The sequence below is a fragment of the Aquarana catesbeiana genome, linkage group LG12, assembly GCF_042186555.1.
Source record: "Aquarana catesbeiana isolate 2022-GZ linkage group LG12, ASM4218655v1, whole genome shotgun sequence".
In the NCBI taxonomy this organism is placed as follows: Eukaryota; Metazoa; Chordata; class Amphibia; order Anura; family Ranidae; genus Aquarana; species Aquarana catesbeiana.
The window spans coordinates 120,914,484-120,929,019 of NC_133335.1; the positions used below are offsets into that span (position 1 = coordinate 120,914,484).

The 14,536-nt window shown below is 43.9% G+C and overlaps 1 protein-coding gene across 1 annotated transcript in view; it reads left to right on the plus strand.

The window, feature by feature from the left end:
- The window catches only part of RAMP2 (receptor activity modifying protein 2), a 943,711-nt gene that overhangs the window by 881,380 nt on the left and 47,795 nt on the right, over positions 1-14,536 (plus strand). The window contains exon 3 of the mRNA XM_073608304.1: positions 10,400-10,496. Within this exon, the coding sequence (XP_073464405.1) occupies positions 10,400-10,496 (97 nt within the window). The remainder of the gene's footprint in view (positions 1-10,399; positions 10,497-14,536) is intronic.

Sequence of the window (14,536 nt, forward strand, 5' to 3'; positions counted from 1 at the left end):
TTACATTGCTGGAACTGGGTAAGTGCAACTGTCCCCCCGCTCTGGGCCCTGATATCATCTCCGGACCCCCGGGTATAATTATTGTAACTGCGGACTGCGCTGGACTAAGCCCTTGAATCCTCCCCTCGTCTACTGCCCGGTTCTCCAGGATAACCTAAACATGGCTGATCCCCCGTTGTAGCTTACAGCTGTACAACTTACCCACAGACCCTCTTTTTTTTTCTTTTTTCTTTTACGGCCAGGATTACCTTTGGCTTTGCTTACCCTGTTTTTTCCCCTTTTATTTTGTACTATTCAGTTCCTGAAACAGACCCTGAAAATTGTGACCCTGCTCAGACAGATGAAAAATAGAACTCCTTTCTTACTGCCTATCATTCCAATAGCTCTAGGACGGGACTAGTCACATATACGCCTGAACCCCAGAATTTACTTGGGGCGATGTGATGTCCCTGTCCGGTTACACTACCCCAACTCAGGTTACCGGTTTTTGAACTATGGGTTTTTTGGGACTCAGGTTCTCCTCACTGTTCCGAGGTGCACGGGGTGGGGGGAGGGGAAAGTTGGTTGTTGCTAGCCATGTTTGGATGCCCACGTTACTTTTTCTTTTTGTTTATGTTTTGTTGTGTTCTGTTTTTATCCAATTACTGTGGGTCTTTATTTGCAATCATACACTGGTATGTCCATGACGCTCAGAGCAGCTACACTCCGGAGGACTATGTGCTGGGTGGCTCCAGTGTGTCCAGGGGTATGAGTCGCTCCCCCCTGGGGTACTGGTTTCACACATCACCATTATTCATTCTACTATTTTTAACAATGCACCCATGTTATGGCTAAGTGTTGTAGTTGTGTCGTGGAATGTAAGAGGGCTTAACTCAACTGTCAATCGATTGCTGGTGCTTGCTTACCTATGTAGGCTCCGCCCACGGGTGTGTATCCTTCAGGAGACACATATTGTGGGCTCCTGCATTCTCAGTCTGAAGCACTGAGATGCACACTATCTTGCACCATATTCTAACTATGCCGGGGTGTTAGCATTTTGGTGCATAAATCCCTGCCATTTCAGCTGTTGGAGGTTAAACTCAACCCGGGGGGCAGATACATTCTTCTCCATGTTCTGATTTCAGAGATCCCCTTTGTGATAGTGGGAGTCTATCTGCCACCCCCTGCTGACATAGATGTGCTTCATGAGCTAATGCAAAAGGTTACGTTATATAATGTTGATAGTGTTCTATTTGTGGGTGATTTTAACATGACTCCATATAGAGAACTTGACAGACTGCACGCCTCAACATGGACTGTCCCGCTGGGCCTCTGCCTTCCACATAACGGATGTCTGGCGACTAGGCATGTGCAATTCATTTCGTTCCGAATTTGTTTTTTAACGAATTTCGACAAATTCGTTAATTTGGAAATATCAGAATTAACGAAAACCCGTTTAACAAATTTTTCCGAATATTCGTCAATTCGAAAAAATTGTAAATTCATACATTCGTAAATTCGTAATTTACGAATGTACATTCGTACATTCGTAAATTCGTAATTTACGAATGTGAATTCGTAAATTTGTAAATTCGTAAATTCGTAAATCTGAAATAATAATTAACTACCATATTTATAACATGTGCCGGCCTATAACACGCACCCCAAGTTTAGGAGGGAATTTTAAGGGAAAAAATGTTTTAAGGAAAAAAACTTTCATTTAAATGCCCATCAATGCAGCCTTGCACAGCGTCCATCTGCAGCCTTGTCAGTGTCATTTGCAGCCTTGGTGTCATTTGCAGCCTTGCAGCCTTGGTGTCATTTGCAACCTTGGTGTCAATTGCAGCCTTGCAGCCTTGGTGGCATTTGCAGCCTTGGTGGCATTTGCAGCCTTGCAGCCTTGTCAGTGCCCATCTGCAGCTTTGTCAGTGTCCATTTGCAACTTTGTCAGTGTCCATTTGCACCCTGTGTCCATCATAGGGTGGGACTGGGCGTGACTGTGAGTGGAGCTAGCCGAACCTAGCCGAGTACACTCGGCTATCTATATATATCGGCAGCCGGCGCTCGCTCCGCTCATAGTCAGCGGGGGATCGCAGGGAATCGGCATATAACACGCACCCGCGATTTTCCCCTGATTTTAAGGGGAAAAAAGTGTGTGTTATACACCGACAAATACGGTAATAATAACTTAACTACTATTACTAGTAACTATTAAATTATAGGTATTGTAGTTTCCTTTCAAATTTGGCTGTTAGTGAACGTAACACATACAAATTTATCCGCAGTTTACGAATGATCCGAAATAATGAATGCCGTATCCAAACGAATGGAACGTAATGATTTAATAATAATAAATAACAATAATATTAATAAAAACTTTTTATTATTATTATTTATTATTAATTTGTTCTGTTCCATTTGTTTAGATGCAGCATTCGTTATTTCTGATAATGCGTAACTTCGGATAAATTCGTATTTGTTACGTTCACTGACAGCCAAATTTGAAAGGAAATTACAATACCTATAATTTAATAGTTAGTTACTATTTCAGATTTTCGAATTTTTGGGTTTTTGGATTTTCAAATTTCGAATCTACAAATGTACGAATTTACGAATGTACGAATTCACGAATGTACGAATGAACGAATGTACAAATTTACGAATAAACAAATTTACGAATGTACGAATTTACAAATGTACGAATTGCGATCATAAGGAATGACCAGAAAAACGAAAAAAAAAAAACTAATGAAACGAAAACAAAAATGAACAAATTTTTTGGCTGTGCACATGTCTACTGGCGACATTTCCACCCCTCTGATAGAGCATACACATGCCTTTCTACAACATACCAGATCATGTCCTGCATTGACCTGGCCTTTGTTTCCCCTGATCTAATTCGGAGGGTGGTCTCTGCTGAGATCCTCTTACGAGGCATCTTGGATCATGTACCGGTGTCAGTTACTATCCAGCTCTCTCATGTGGAGGGTGAAAGGGTATGGCGTTTGTCTAAATACTGGATTAGGGACCCTAAGATCCAAGAGGAGTTACTGGAAGCATTGTGTAACTTTTGGATAAACAATGCGGGCTCGGTTGGGCCTCTGGTGATGTGGGACACCTTTAAACCCTGGCTCAGGGGGGAATACATGGCTTGCATAGCCAGTAAAAAAAGGTGCAGTCTCTGAGGCATCTGGAGGAGCAGGCGAGGTTGAAGGAGGCTGAGTATGTGCGGTCTCCTGATCAGGCTCACTATGTGCCCTGGCAGGACACCCTGAAGGATCTGTTCTTACTTAGGGTTGAACTTACACAAAAATCTATGCTCGACAGTGCGCAGAGGGTTTTTGAATTCGGGGATTAGAACGGTAGGCTGTTGCCTTGGCTTGCCAGGGGGCAGCATGCTGTGACTCACATTGGTAGGGTGAAAGATCTGGATGGCCGACTGTTGACGGCTCCAGTGGATATTAATATGAGATTCCTTGAATTCTACCAGAACTTGTACTCCTCTAGGGCGAACTGTGATAACTCAGAACTACTCCACTATTTGGTTCAGGTCTTGCTCCCCTCCCTGGAGACAGGGAAATGCGAAGAGTTGGATAATGACATCTCTGTGGAGGAAGTTCAAGAAGCCTTGGGGTCTATGCAGTCGGGTAAGGCCCCCGGGCCAGCTGGAATCCCTATTGAATTTTAGGCTGTATATCAAGAATTTCTAGCACCTAGGTTTACCTCCTTATTGCAGCAATTCTCCACAATAGGCTCCCTACCACATTCGTTATCCGACGCGATTGTGGTTTTGGTGCCCAAACCTGGCAAAGATCCCGAGGAATGTGCCTCTTACCTGCCTATTTCTCTAATTAACGCTGACGCTAAATTATTAGCTAAAATACTGGCCATTAGGCTCAGCAAAGTGATAGAGGATATTGTCCACATTGATCAGACACGGTTTATGCCGGGGAAAGGCACTGATATCATCATCAGTCATTTATTTCTGAATCTGGCCGCTACCCATGATAATGGAGGAACTAGAGTCATAGCCTCTCTGGACATGGAGAAGGCTTTTGACTCCGTTGAATGGGAGTATTTGTGGGCGGTGCTGCGGAAGTTTGGGATAGGGCCTAGATTTCTCCACTGGCTCCGTCTCTTATACAAGGCTCCTAGGGCAAGGATCTGGGTGAATGATACCCTTTCGGATTCTTTTCTCCTTCAGAGGGGGACCCGACAGGGCTGCCCACTGTCTCCCAGCTTATTTGCACTGGCCCTGGAGCCCCTGGCAGTCCTAGTCAGGGAATCTAGTCACATTATGGCACTTCGGGTTGGCCCTTTGGAGGAGAAAATATCCTTATACGCAGATGACACTCTGCTATATTTACATGATGCCAACTCTTCATTGGAGGCTGCCCTTGTGGCTTTCGATAAGTTTGGACGTTTTTCAGGGATCCGAATTAATTGATCTAAGTCTATTTTATTCCCTTTAGACGAACGAGTGAGAGATTTGGCGCCCCAGACCACGTTAAGGTGGGTGGAGGAGTTTACATATCTGGGTATAAAGATTTAGAGAGATACCCAGTCCTTCCAATGCCTCATCCTTTTGCCCATAGTTGCGCGTCTGAAAGACCATTGTTCTCGTTGGGCTAATTTACCCCTAAACCTTTTAGAACGATTTAATGTTTTAAAAATAATTTACTTACCCAAGTTCAATTATATCTTCAGGAATTGTCCTACATGGATACCCCAGGCACCTGTATTGGCTCCTTTCTGTGGCGAGGATCCTCCCCTTGTATAGCAAGATTGACTCTTCAACTCCCTGTGAGTTGTGGGGGATTAGCTCTCCCTAACCTGCTAGTGTACTATTGGGCGGCCGTGTTGGTCACGATTAGATGGTGGTTTGAGCAGTCCAGGGCTAATGTGGCGGTCTGCCTGGAAGCAGCTATTGTGGGTTCTCTCACAGAGCAAAGCAACCTGGTATATCGAGGACCCTCGTCATACCCATATTTGCCTAGTCCCACCAAAAATACTTTACGAGTGTGGGGGGTGGCTAGACGAAGATTCTTATCTCCCAATCAATAGTCCCCTTATTATGGGATAACTCGGCTCTTCCACACTTTAAGACCATTCCTGACCCACAGCTATGGGCCCGACATGGCATTAAAGTATTAAAGGATATCCTCTCGACTGGGGCCCTTGTCCCCTTTCGGGATCTTGCGGATAAGCATGGCCTCCCTGCATAGATGATGTTTCGCTATCATCAGCTGCGGCACGCCTTCCGTGCACAGTTCCTGACCCCGCCCGCCCTTAGGGAGGATGTGGTCAAGGAGCTAATAGCTCAAGAATCCCTGTGTAAGGCCCTTTCTGCGCTGTACCTGACATTACTCCGAACAGACTCGCCAAAAATGGAGGCTTTGTGGGATAAGTGGAGGACAGACATACCGACTCTGGACAAAGAAACCTGGGAGGAGTGCTTTGAAAACAGTTCTCAGCTAGTAATATCCTCTAGGGATAAACTAATCCAAGCCAAGTTCCTACACAGGATATACTTTACACCTCAGAGACTGCACAGAATATACCCACAGAGGTCCCAGAATTGCCCGCGCTGTCATTCTCCGGATAGTAACTATATTCATATGTTTTGGGCCTGCCCTAGACTCTCCCGCTGCCATTGAGGAGTCCATTAAGGTTTGTCTCCAATTGGAGATATCCTTAACGGCTGAGTTGGCCTTATTGGGCATACAGGAGGATGAGCAGAGACCCCCATATACTAAACTGCTGCTCTCGCTGTTACTTTTCTATGCAAAAAAAGAGATACTACTAAAGTGGACATCTCACCGGCCTCCTACATTAAGGTCATGGGAGAACTTGATTCATGCCATCTTGCCTATGTACAAATTAACCTATATAAGTAGGGGTTGTCCCCAGAAGTATGCGCGGGTCTGGCAACCATGGACCGACCCCATTTGAAATGCCTGCTCATATACCCTGCACTTGCTTTTATGGTATATAATGGACTTTGATGGGGATATTGCCTGCCCTCCCCCCTCCTCTCCTTCCCTCTTCTGTAGCTGAAGGCCCCCCCCTGCTCTTATGAGATATATATATATATATATATATATATATATATATATATATATATATATATGACTTTTTTTTTTTTTTTTTGTGAATTTTTCTTATTTGTTGATTATTACATGCTTATTGTCTATTATCTGAGTATCCACTATACTGTTTTCGAGAAATGTAATGTACTACATTCTATTCTTCTCAAATAAAGACCAACCTTGTTGTAAAAAAGAGTAACTGTGAGGGCTTACAGTATTCTGGTACCACCAACACCTAAGGCCCAATTTTCCACAGAGTATATAGGGAAGGCTGTATAGTATATACATTCGGTCCCCTATTTTCAAACATCCGACTTACAAACGACTCCTACTTACAAATGGGAAGGGAAATTCTCTCCTGTAAGAGTTAATATGGAAAAAAGGTGTCTCCCCACTAATGCTTTATCAACAATCCTTGTTTCCCCAATAACCCCAAATTTTCAAAATTCAATTGTCATTGGGACAGAAAGTGAGGTGAAATCTTCTAAACAGGGGCCCAGACAGCAAAACAAATGTTACAGGGGTGATAACCCTTCCCTATATTATCCAAAAAGCTTAAAAATAGATTTTTGGGCTGGAGCTACGTTTAAAAAATGTACCTGTTCTAAATTACAAACAGATTCAACTTAACAACAAACCCTTAATATCCATACCAGACCTAAAGGGCCCGATAATAGGCTGGGGGGGGGGGCAACATTACATTACAGCCGCAAGCAGTTTTAAATGACTTTTTTTCCTTTAGAAATTTCATTTTGTGCAGGGACTGTTCTAAACTTGGGAAAAATGCACCACTTTAGAGGCATACTATAGAACCTCCCAGGCACAATATTTAAGTATTAAGTATTCTTAAAATCACTGCTCCAGAAAAAACGTCAGTTTTTAAAACTTTTTTTTGCATTCATACATGTCCCCTGGGGCAGGACCCAGGTCCCCAAACACTTTTTATGATAATAACTTGCATATTAGCCTTTAAAATTAGCACTTTTGATTTTTCACGTTCGAGTCCCACAGACTTTAATGGTGTTCGCACAGATTTTTTGTCTGTTCGCATGTTCTGCCGCGAACCGGGGGGTGTCCAGCTCATCCCTACGCTATAGTAAATGACCCCCTACGTGTCTTTCATATTCTATCTTAACCACCCTAATTGCACCCTTACATTTCTTGTTGCATTCTTTATAAAGTCTGAATGCTGATGATGATCCCTCCACCTTGTATTTTTTGAAGGTCTTCTCCTTTGGTTTTTTATGCATTTTTACGCTGGAGTTAAGCCATCCAGGACTTTTGTTCGCTCTTTTAAATTTATTACCCAATGGGATGCATTGGCTAATGCCCTTATTTAATATTCTTTTAAAGCAAACCCATCTCTCCTCTGTGTTCTTTGTTCCTAAGATTTTATCCCAATTCATGCCTTCTAACAAGGTTCGTAGTTTAGGGAAGTTGGCTCTTTTGAAATTCAGTGTCTTTGTATTCCTCTTATGTTTCCTATCTGTGTGATTTATACTGAAGCCAATTGACCTGTGATCGCTGTTTCCTAAATTGCCCCATATTTCCACATCCGTGATCAGGTCTGTATTGTTGGTAATCAGTAGATCCAGTAACGCTTTATTTCTATTTAGTTCAATTGTTTGAATTATATGTGATGGATCAGAACACAATAGTCTAAGTTGGTGAAGTATATTCAGAAAAATATATACATAAAACAATTTTTTAGAAATAAAAAATTGATAATTGGCATGTGCGTATGTATTCACCCCCTTTGTTATGAAGCCCATAAAAAGCTCCTAATGCAATTACCTTCAGAAGTCACATAATTAGTGAAATGATGTCCACCTGTGTGCAATCTAATGCCCTGTACACACGGTCAGATTTTCAGACGGAAAATGTTCGATGGGAGCCTTTTGTCGGAAATTCCGACCGTATGTAGGCTCCATCGGACAGTTTCCATTGGAATTTCCGTCGCACAAAATTTGAGATCTGGTTCTCAAATTTTCCAACAGAAATCCGTTCGTGTAAATTCCGATCGTGTGTACACAATTCCAACGCACAAAGTACCACGCATGCTCGGAAACAAACAAAAGAGCCGCACTGGCTATTGAACTTAATTTTTCTCGGCTTGTCATACGTGTTGTACGTCACCGCGTTCTTGACGTTCATAATTTCTGTGCAACTTTGTGTGACCGTGTGTTTGCAAGACAAGTTTGAGCCAACATCCGTTGGAAAAAGAACATGGATTTTGTTGTCGGAATGTCCAATCGTGTGTACGAGGCATTAGTGTCACATGATCTGTCATTACATATAAACACCTTTTTAAAAGGCCCCAGAGGCTGCAACACCTAAGCAAGAGGCACCACTAACAAAACCCTGCCATGAAGACCAAGGAACTCTCCAAACAAGTAAGGGACAATGTTGTTGAGAAGTACAAGTCAGGGTTAGGTTATAAAAAAATATCCAAATCTTTGATGATCCCTAGGAGCACCATCAAATCTATCATAACCAAATGGAAAGAACATGGCACAACAGCAAACCTGCCAAGAGACGGCCGCACACCAAAACTCACGGACCGTACGCTCCATAGAGTTGAGCTTTATGGCAGAGTGGCCAGAAGAAAGCCATTACTTTCAGCAAAAAACAAAATGGCATGTTTTGAGTTTGTGAAAAGGCATGTGGGAGACTCCAAAATGTATGGAGGAAGGTGCTCCGGTCTGATGAGACTAAAATTGAACTTTCTGGCCATCAAAGAAAACGCTATGTCTGACGCAAACCCAACACATCACATCACCCAAAGAACACCAGCAGTCGGGACTGGGAAACTGGTCAGAGTTGAGGGAAAGATTGATGGTGCTAAATACAGGGATATTCTTGAGCAAAACCTGTACCACTCTGTGTGTGATTTGAGGCTAGGAAGGGGGTTCACCTTCCAGCAAGACAATGACCCCAAACACACTGCTAAAGCAACACTTGAGTGATTTAGTGGAAACATGTAAATGTGTTGGAATCGCCTAGTGAAAGCCCAGACCCCAATCCAATAGAAAATCTGTGGTCAGACTTAAAGATTGCTGTTCACAAGCGCAAACCATACAACTTGAAGGAGCTGGAGCAGTTTTTCAAGGGGGAATGGGCAAAAATCCCAGTGGTAAGATGTGGCAAGCTTATAGAGACTTATCCAAAGCAACTTGGAGCTGTGATAGCTGCACAAGGTGGCTCTACAAAGTATTGACTTTAGGGGGGTGAATAGTTATGCACATTTACTTTTTCTGTTATTTTGTCCTATTTGTTGTTTGCTTCACAATAAAATTTAAAAAACATCTTCAAAGTTGTGGGCATGTTCTGTAAATTAAACGATGCAAATCCTCAAACAATCCATGTTAATTCCAGGTACAAAACACGAAAAATGCCAAGAGGGGTGAATACTTTTGCAAGGCACTGTACATAAGTTAAAGTATGTTGAAAGCCAAAAACAAGAATGTAATATATTGGAGCTTACCAATCCTTAGATGTGGTAGCTACCCTAGTTATTTTTTTCAGGCTAAAACATTTTCAGCAAGTATAGAAAATTGATCTTGACATAAATTCAGTGTCCTTCTCACTTATTGTGAGCTGACCTGTAAGCATAAAACAATATTTTCTTTTTTCTGTAAACTACCACTTGCATCACTCCCATTTATCCCTATGCAGTGGAGATGAACAAAGGCGGACACACTTGAAGTCTAGTCTAGGTGGCAATCTTGGTTTCCTCCATAGATACAGTGGAGTGGATAGAACTGAGTGAAGCCATAACACATTGGGGTGGTTTTCAGGCGCTCTGCTGAAAACCACCTCCCATTCATTCAAGTGTGACTTTTCACACTCGGACGTCGCAGAACGTTCCGAAAAGTCCTACAAGCAGCATCTTTGGGGCGGCTTGGGAGCACTGTATTTAGCGTTCCCAAAATGCCCAGCCCAATGGAATGAATGGGCAGCGATCCGGAAGCGCTGAAAAGCGCTTAGGAAGCGCTGCAACACAGGCATTTTTAACCCCTTCTTCGTGATTAAAAGCGCCCCGCTAGTGGCCGAAAAGTGCCGCTTAAACAGCAGTAAAGCACCGCTAAAACGAGGCCGGTGGTGAAAATAAAAGTAAAAAATGCATGAAAAAATTAAAATGAATACAGCCACCACATCTAAGTACTGATAAGCTGCAATATATTACATTTTTACTTTTGGATTTACATACATGTTAATTCTGTCTGAAATGTGAAAAATATTGGCTAGGGAGGCTCTGGAAAGAGTATGGTAGTCATCAATAGCTAACTCCAGTACTGTTTTTGTTTTCTGCTTTTATGTCTCTCATGCAGATTATCCTTCAGAGGTTCAGAAGTGTTGGGACATTTTTGATAACAGAATGAACAGGACTTTTCACGACCACTGGTGTAAATGGGAATCTGTTGTCAGGTATTGACTGCATTTTCTGAAAATTCTACAAAAATGTATTTACTTTGATCTAACTAATGGGCATAATAAGCCAATTGATTCCCTTCTATATATATATATATATATATATATATATATATATATGTTCTAAACAGAATCAGTGCAATTTTTATTAATAGTTTCATAAACACTTTTTAGAACTCTGACACTCCTCTGCGTGACAAATTTCAGCGTGGGTGACAGATTAATGTACCTACTGCAAACCGGTACAAGAATCTCCCACATAGAGGGGAGCTCACTGAGGTTGGAGTGTCTGTGCTACAGACACTGTTTCTTAGAGCATGTTTAGCCCCTTGCTAGCTAGGACACTGTCCACATTTTAAAAAATCCTCTATGCATTACAGACATGGCGACATGGCGTTGACGATAGGATATGTACTTTGTTAGAAAACTATTTACAGGGGCGCATCCAGAGGGTGGTGATCAGTGGCGGCCCGCCCATAGAGGCCGCCCCCCCATCCATGCATCCGGCCTTCTGATCTACATATCAGGGCGCCGGACTATGGATTCCAATGGGGGGGAGTGTTTTTTTGAAGGACCTGATTAGCGCCAGAGGCTCTAATAGACTTCAAAAAAGGGTGGGCTCTGGGCGCAGTGCACTGTGCTCCGATCCCACCCTGTTATGTGATGATAGCGAATGAATTTCTGCTATTTTCACACTAAAGTTTCTCCCCGCCAATCAGAAGGCAGGTTTCCCAATTGTTTCCCAATTTGCCAAAGCATCAGGTGATCCTATTGGATGCCTAGTGCTTTGGCTGAAGAGGAGACACACGACAGAGGAAGCTTGAGGAGCGGACGCTGCCAGCACTCCAGGAGAGGAGGAGAGGGCACACAGCCCCGCCACACAAGCGGGTAAGTGCCAGACTGCCCACGCGGGGGGGTGCTGTCAGTGCCATGCCGCTGGGGGGGGTTTGCTTATTTGCAACCCCTAAAAGAAGAACCCACCAGCCGCCACTGGTGGTCATAAATAGAGTATCACCTCAATGGTCTGAAATTATAAGTGGGGGTACCCCAGGGCTCTGTCTTGGGACCAAGACAGAGCCCTGGGTTTGTTGATGGTAGAAAGCTAAGCAGGGCAATACGTTCATGACAGGATATAGCAACTTTACAGAAAGACCTCGATAAAATAGAGGGGCGGGCAAACACATGGCAAATGAGGTTCAATGTAGGAAAATGTAATGTAATGCACTTGGGGGGCTAAAAACATGAATGCAAGCGACACAGCAGGGGGAGCATGCATTAAAGTGTATTTACTCAAGAGATACAACTATAATTCTGCCATTTTACAAAACTCTGGTTCGGCCACATCTTGAGGGTGTGGTCCAATTCTGGTCACCAGTCCTCAGAAGTGATGTGTTGGAACTAGAGAGAATCCAGAGAAGAGCAACAAAACTAATAAGGGGACTGGAAGACCTCAGTTGAGGTACAATTACAATCATTACTTATTCTTCCTGAGAAGCTTAAAGAGGAAGTAAACCCTGTCAAAAAAAAAAACACCCTAGAGGACAAAGGCTTAATGAGCTAGTATGCATAGCATACTAGCTCATTATGAATTACTTACCTGAGATCGAAGCCCCTGAAGCGATGATACCCGGGTATCGCTGCTCCGGCGCTGTGACTGGCCGGAATAGCGATGACGGCACTCCGGCGCATGCGCGCAGGAGCCGTCAGCGATGGCATGAACTTTCCTGTCGACAGGGGCAGGCCATTCCAGGACGGAAGTGACTTTCTGTGGGTCCATGGAGATATCGTCAGCAGAGATGACAAGTCCCAGGAAATGTATGGTTGGTTTTTCAAAGCCACATTTCTCAGCCTTTGCGTAAAGGCGGTGTTCCCTCAGCTGACCCAGTACTTTCTTTACATGAGTCCTATGGTATTCTAGAGTTTCAGAGAATATAAGGATGTCATCCAGATACACGATGATGAATAAATCAAGGAAGTCCCGAAAAACGTCATTAACCAGATGTTGGAATGTGGCAGGGGCGTTGCAGAGTCTGAATGGCATGACTTGATATTCAAAATGACCGAAGCATGTTTCGGAAGGCCGTCTTCCATTCATCTCCCTCCCTGATTCTGACAAGTTTATAAGCACCTCTCAGATCCAATTTGGAGAACACTCGTGCCCCACGCAGCCTTTGAAAAAGATCAGGGATTAGAGGCAGAGGGTACCGATTTTTAACAGTGACCCTGTTAAGGTCACGATAGTCCACACAGGGCCTAAGGGCAATGCTGTATCCTGGCCTAGGCCAACAAGGCCCAGGCCTAGGGCAGCACTTTGCAGGGGGGCAGCATGGAAAGAATCCCCACCGGCTTGTGCTACACTGTTAGTGTAGCGCCAGTATTATGGGGCAGACTGGGCTGAGAGGCAGATTAGTCTAGCGCCCCTATAAAGCGGCCGCACTGCTTCCGTTATGTGGGCGTCTGGCATTCCGCAACTGTGGGGGGGGGGGCACTGCTTCTAATTTTGACTGTCCTATCATCCTGGACCTCAAACCTTTCTCACTGTGCTATATGTTTTCTTCTGCACCATTGGCATGGTTATATCTTCTTAGTCCTCTCCATAAAATTATCAGAAATTTGTGCTTAAAGTAGAACTATAGGCAACACTTTTTTTTCATTTTGGATAGTATAAGGTAGGGTTATAACCCCTGCCAGTTTATTTTTTACCATCCCTGTCTCATTGCCAAACAGAAAGTGAGAGGAAATTTATGCAAATTAGGGTAATCCATTGCCCCCCCCCCCCAGGCCCCCACTCGAAAATGTCAGGGCGGGTCTTAAACAGCAAGGGGTGTGGCCAGGACAGAAAGGGGTGGGTCATATTTAAATTAGGGGGTGCACGAGTTTAGTCAGGCCTAGGGCAGCACAAAACCTAAATACACTACTGCCTAAGGGTATGGTCTTTTATTTCAACGAAGAAAATACCAGCCCCTGCTGGTGAAGTGGTGGGCCGGATGAACTGTTTTTCAAGGCTTTCATCGATATAAATCTGCAGGGCTTCTAGTTCAGGCTCAGAAAGAGGATAAATTCGCCCAAATGGGATCTCGGCCCCTGGTAAAAGTTCAATAGGACAATCATATGTTCTATGGGGAGGAAGAGTGTCCGCTCCTTTCTTGTTAAATACATCCAGATACTCGTGGTAGGCAGCAGGGACCAGATTAGAGGTTTGATGGTCAGGGAGGATACCCAGGAGGGGTGTGGTATTGAAAGTCTTTTCAGGTAGGCAGTGAATTTGGCAGTAGTCAGAGGAGAAGGAGATGTCTCCGGTAAGCCAGTTAATGTGAGGATTATGTGCCTTCAACCATGGAATGCCAAGGATGACCGGGAACATGGAAGAAGCTATGATATCCAAACGGAGGAATTCATGGTGGCCGGAAGAAGTACAGCAGGAAATAGGTAAAGTCTCTTGGGTAACTGGGCCTGATTTAATGCCGGAACCGTCAGCCAGATGAACATGGAATTCCTGCTTCTTGGCACATACAGGCAGCTGGTGGAGAGAAGCAAATGCAGAGTCCATAAAACAACTACAGGCCCCAGAGTCTATGATTGCAAGTACAGGAACAGTCTTTTCAGAAAACTGGAGCATAATGGAAAGAGAGACATGAGACTGGTACCTCCCTGAGAGATGCATTATGTGAAGCTGACAAGAGAAAGACCTGCGGGTCTTTGCCGGGCAAGTCTATATAAAGTGACCCGCCTCCCCGCAATAGAGACACAGATTGTCCTGTAATCGATGAAGGCATTCATCAGGAGAAAGGGGTGGTCTTCAAAAACTTCTATGAGGAGTCTTATGCAGTTCCCTCCTTCTGGGGGATGCAACGGATGAGGATGCAGGAATGTCAGACCTTGAAGCCACAGAAAGGGTTCCTTTGGACCTTTCGGATTGCCTTTCACGTAATCGCAGATCGATCTGAATGGTTAGATCAATCAGGTCTTCCAGGGATGCTGGAACTCCCACTGTGGCAAGCTCATCCTTTAAGGTGTCAGACAGTCCTAGTCGAAAC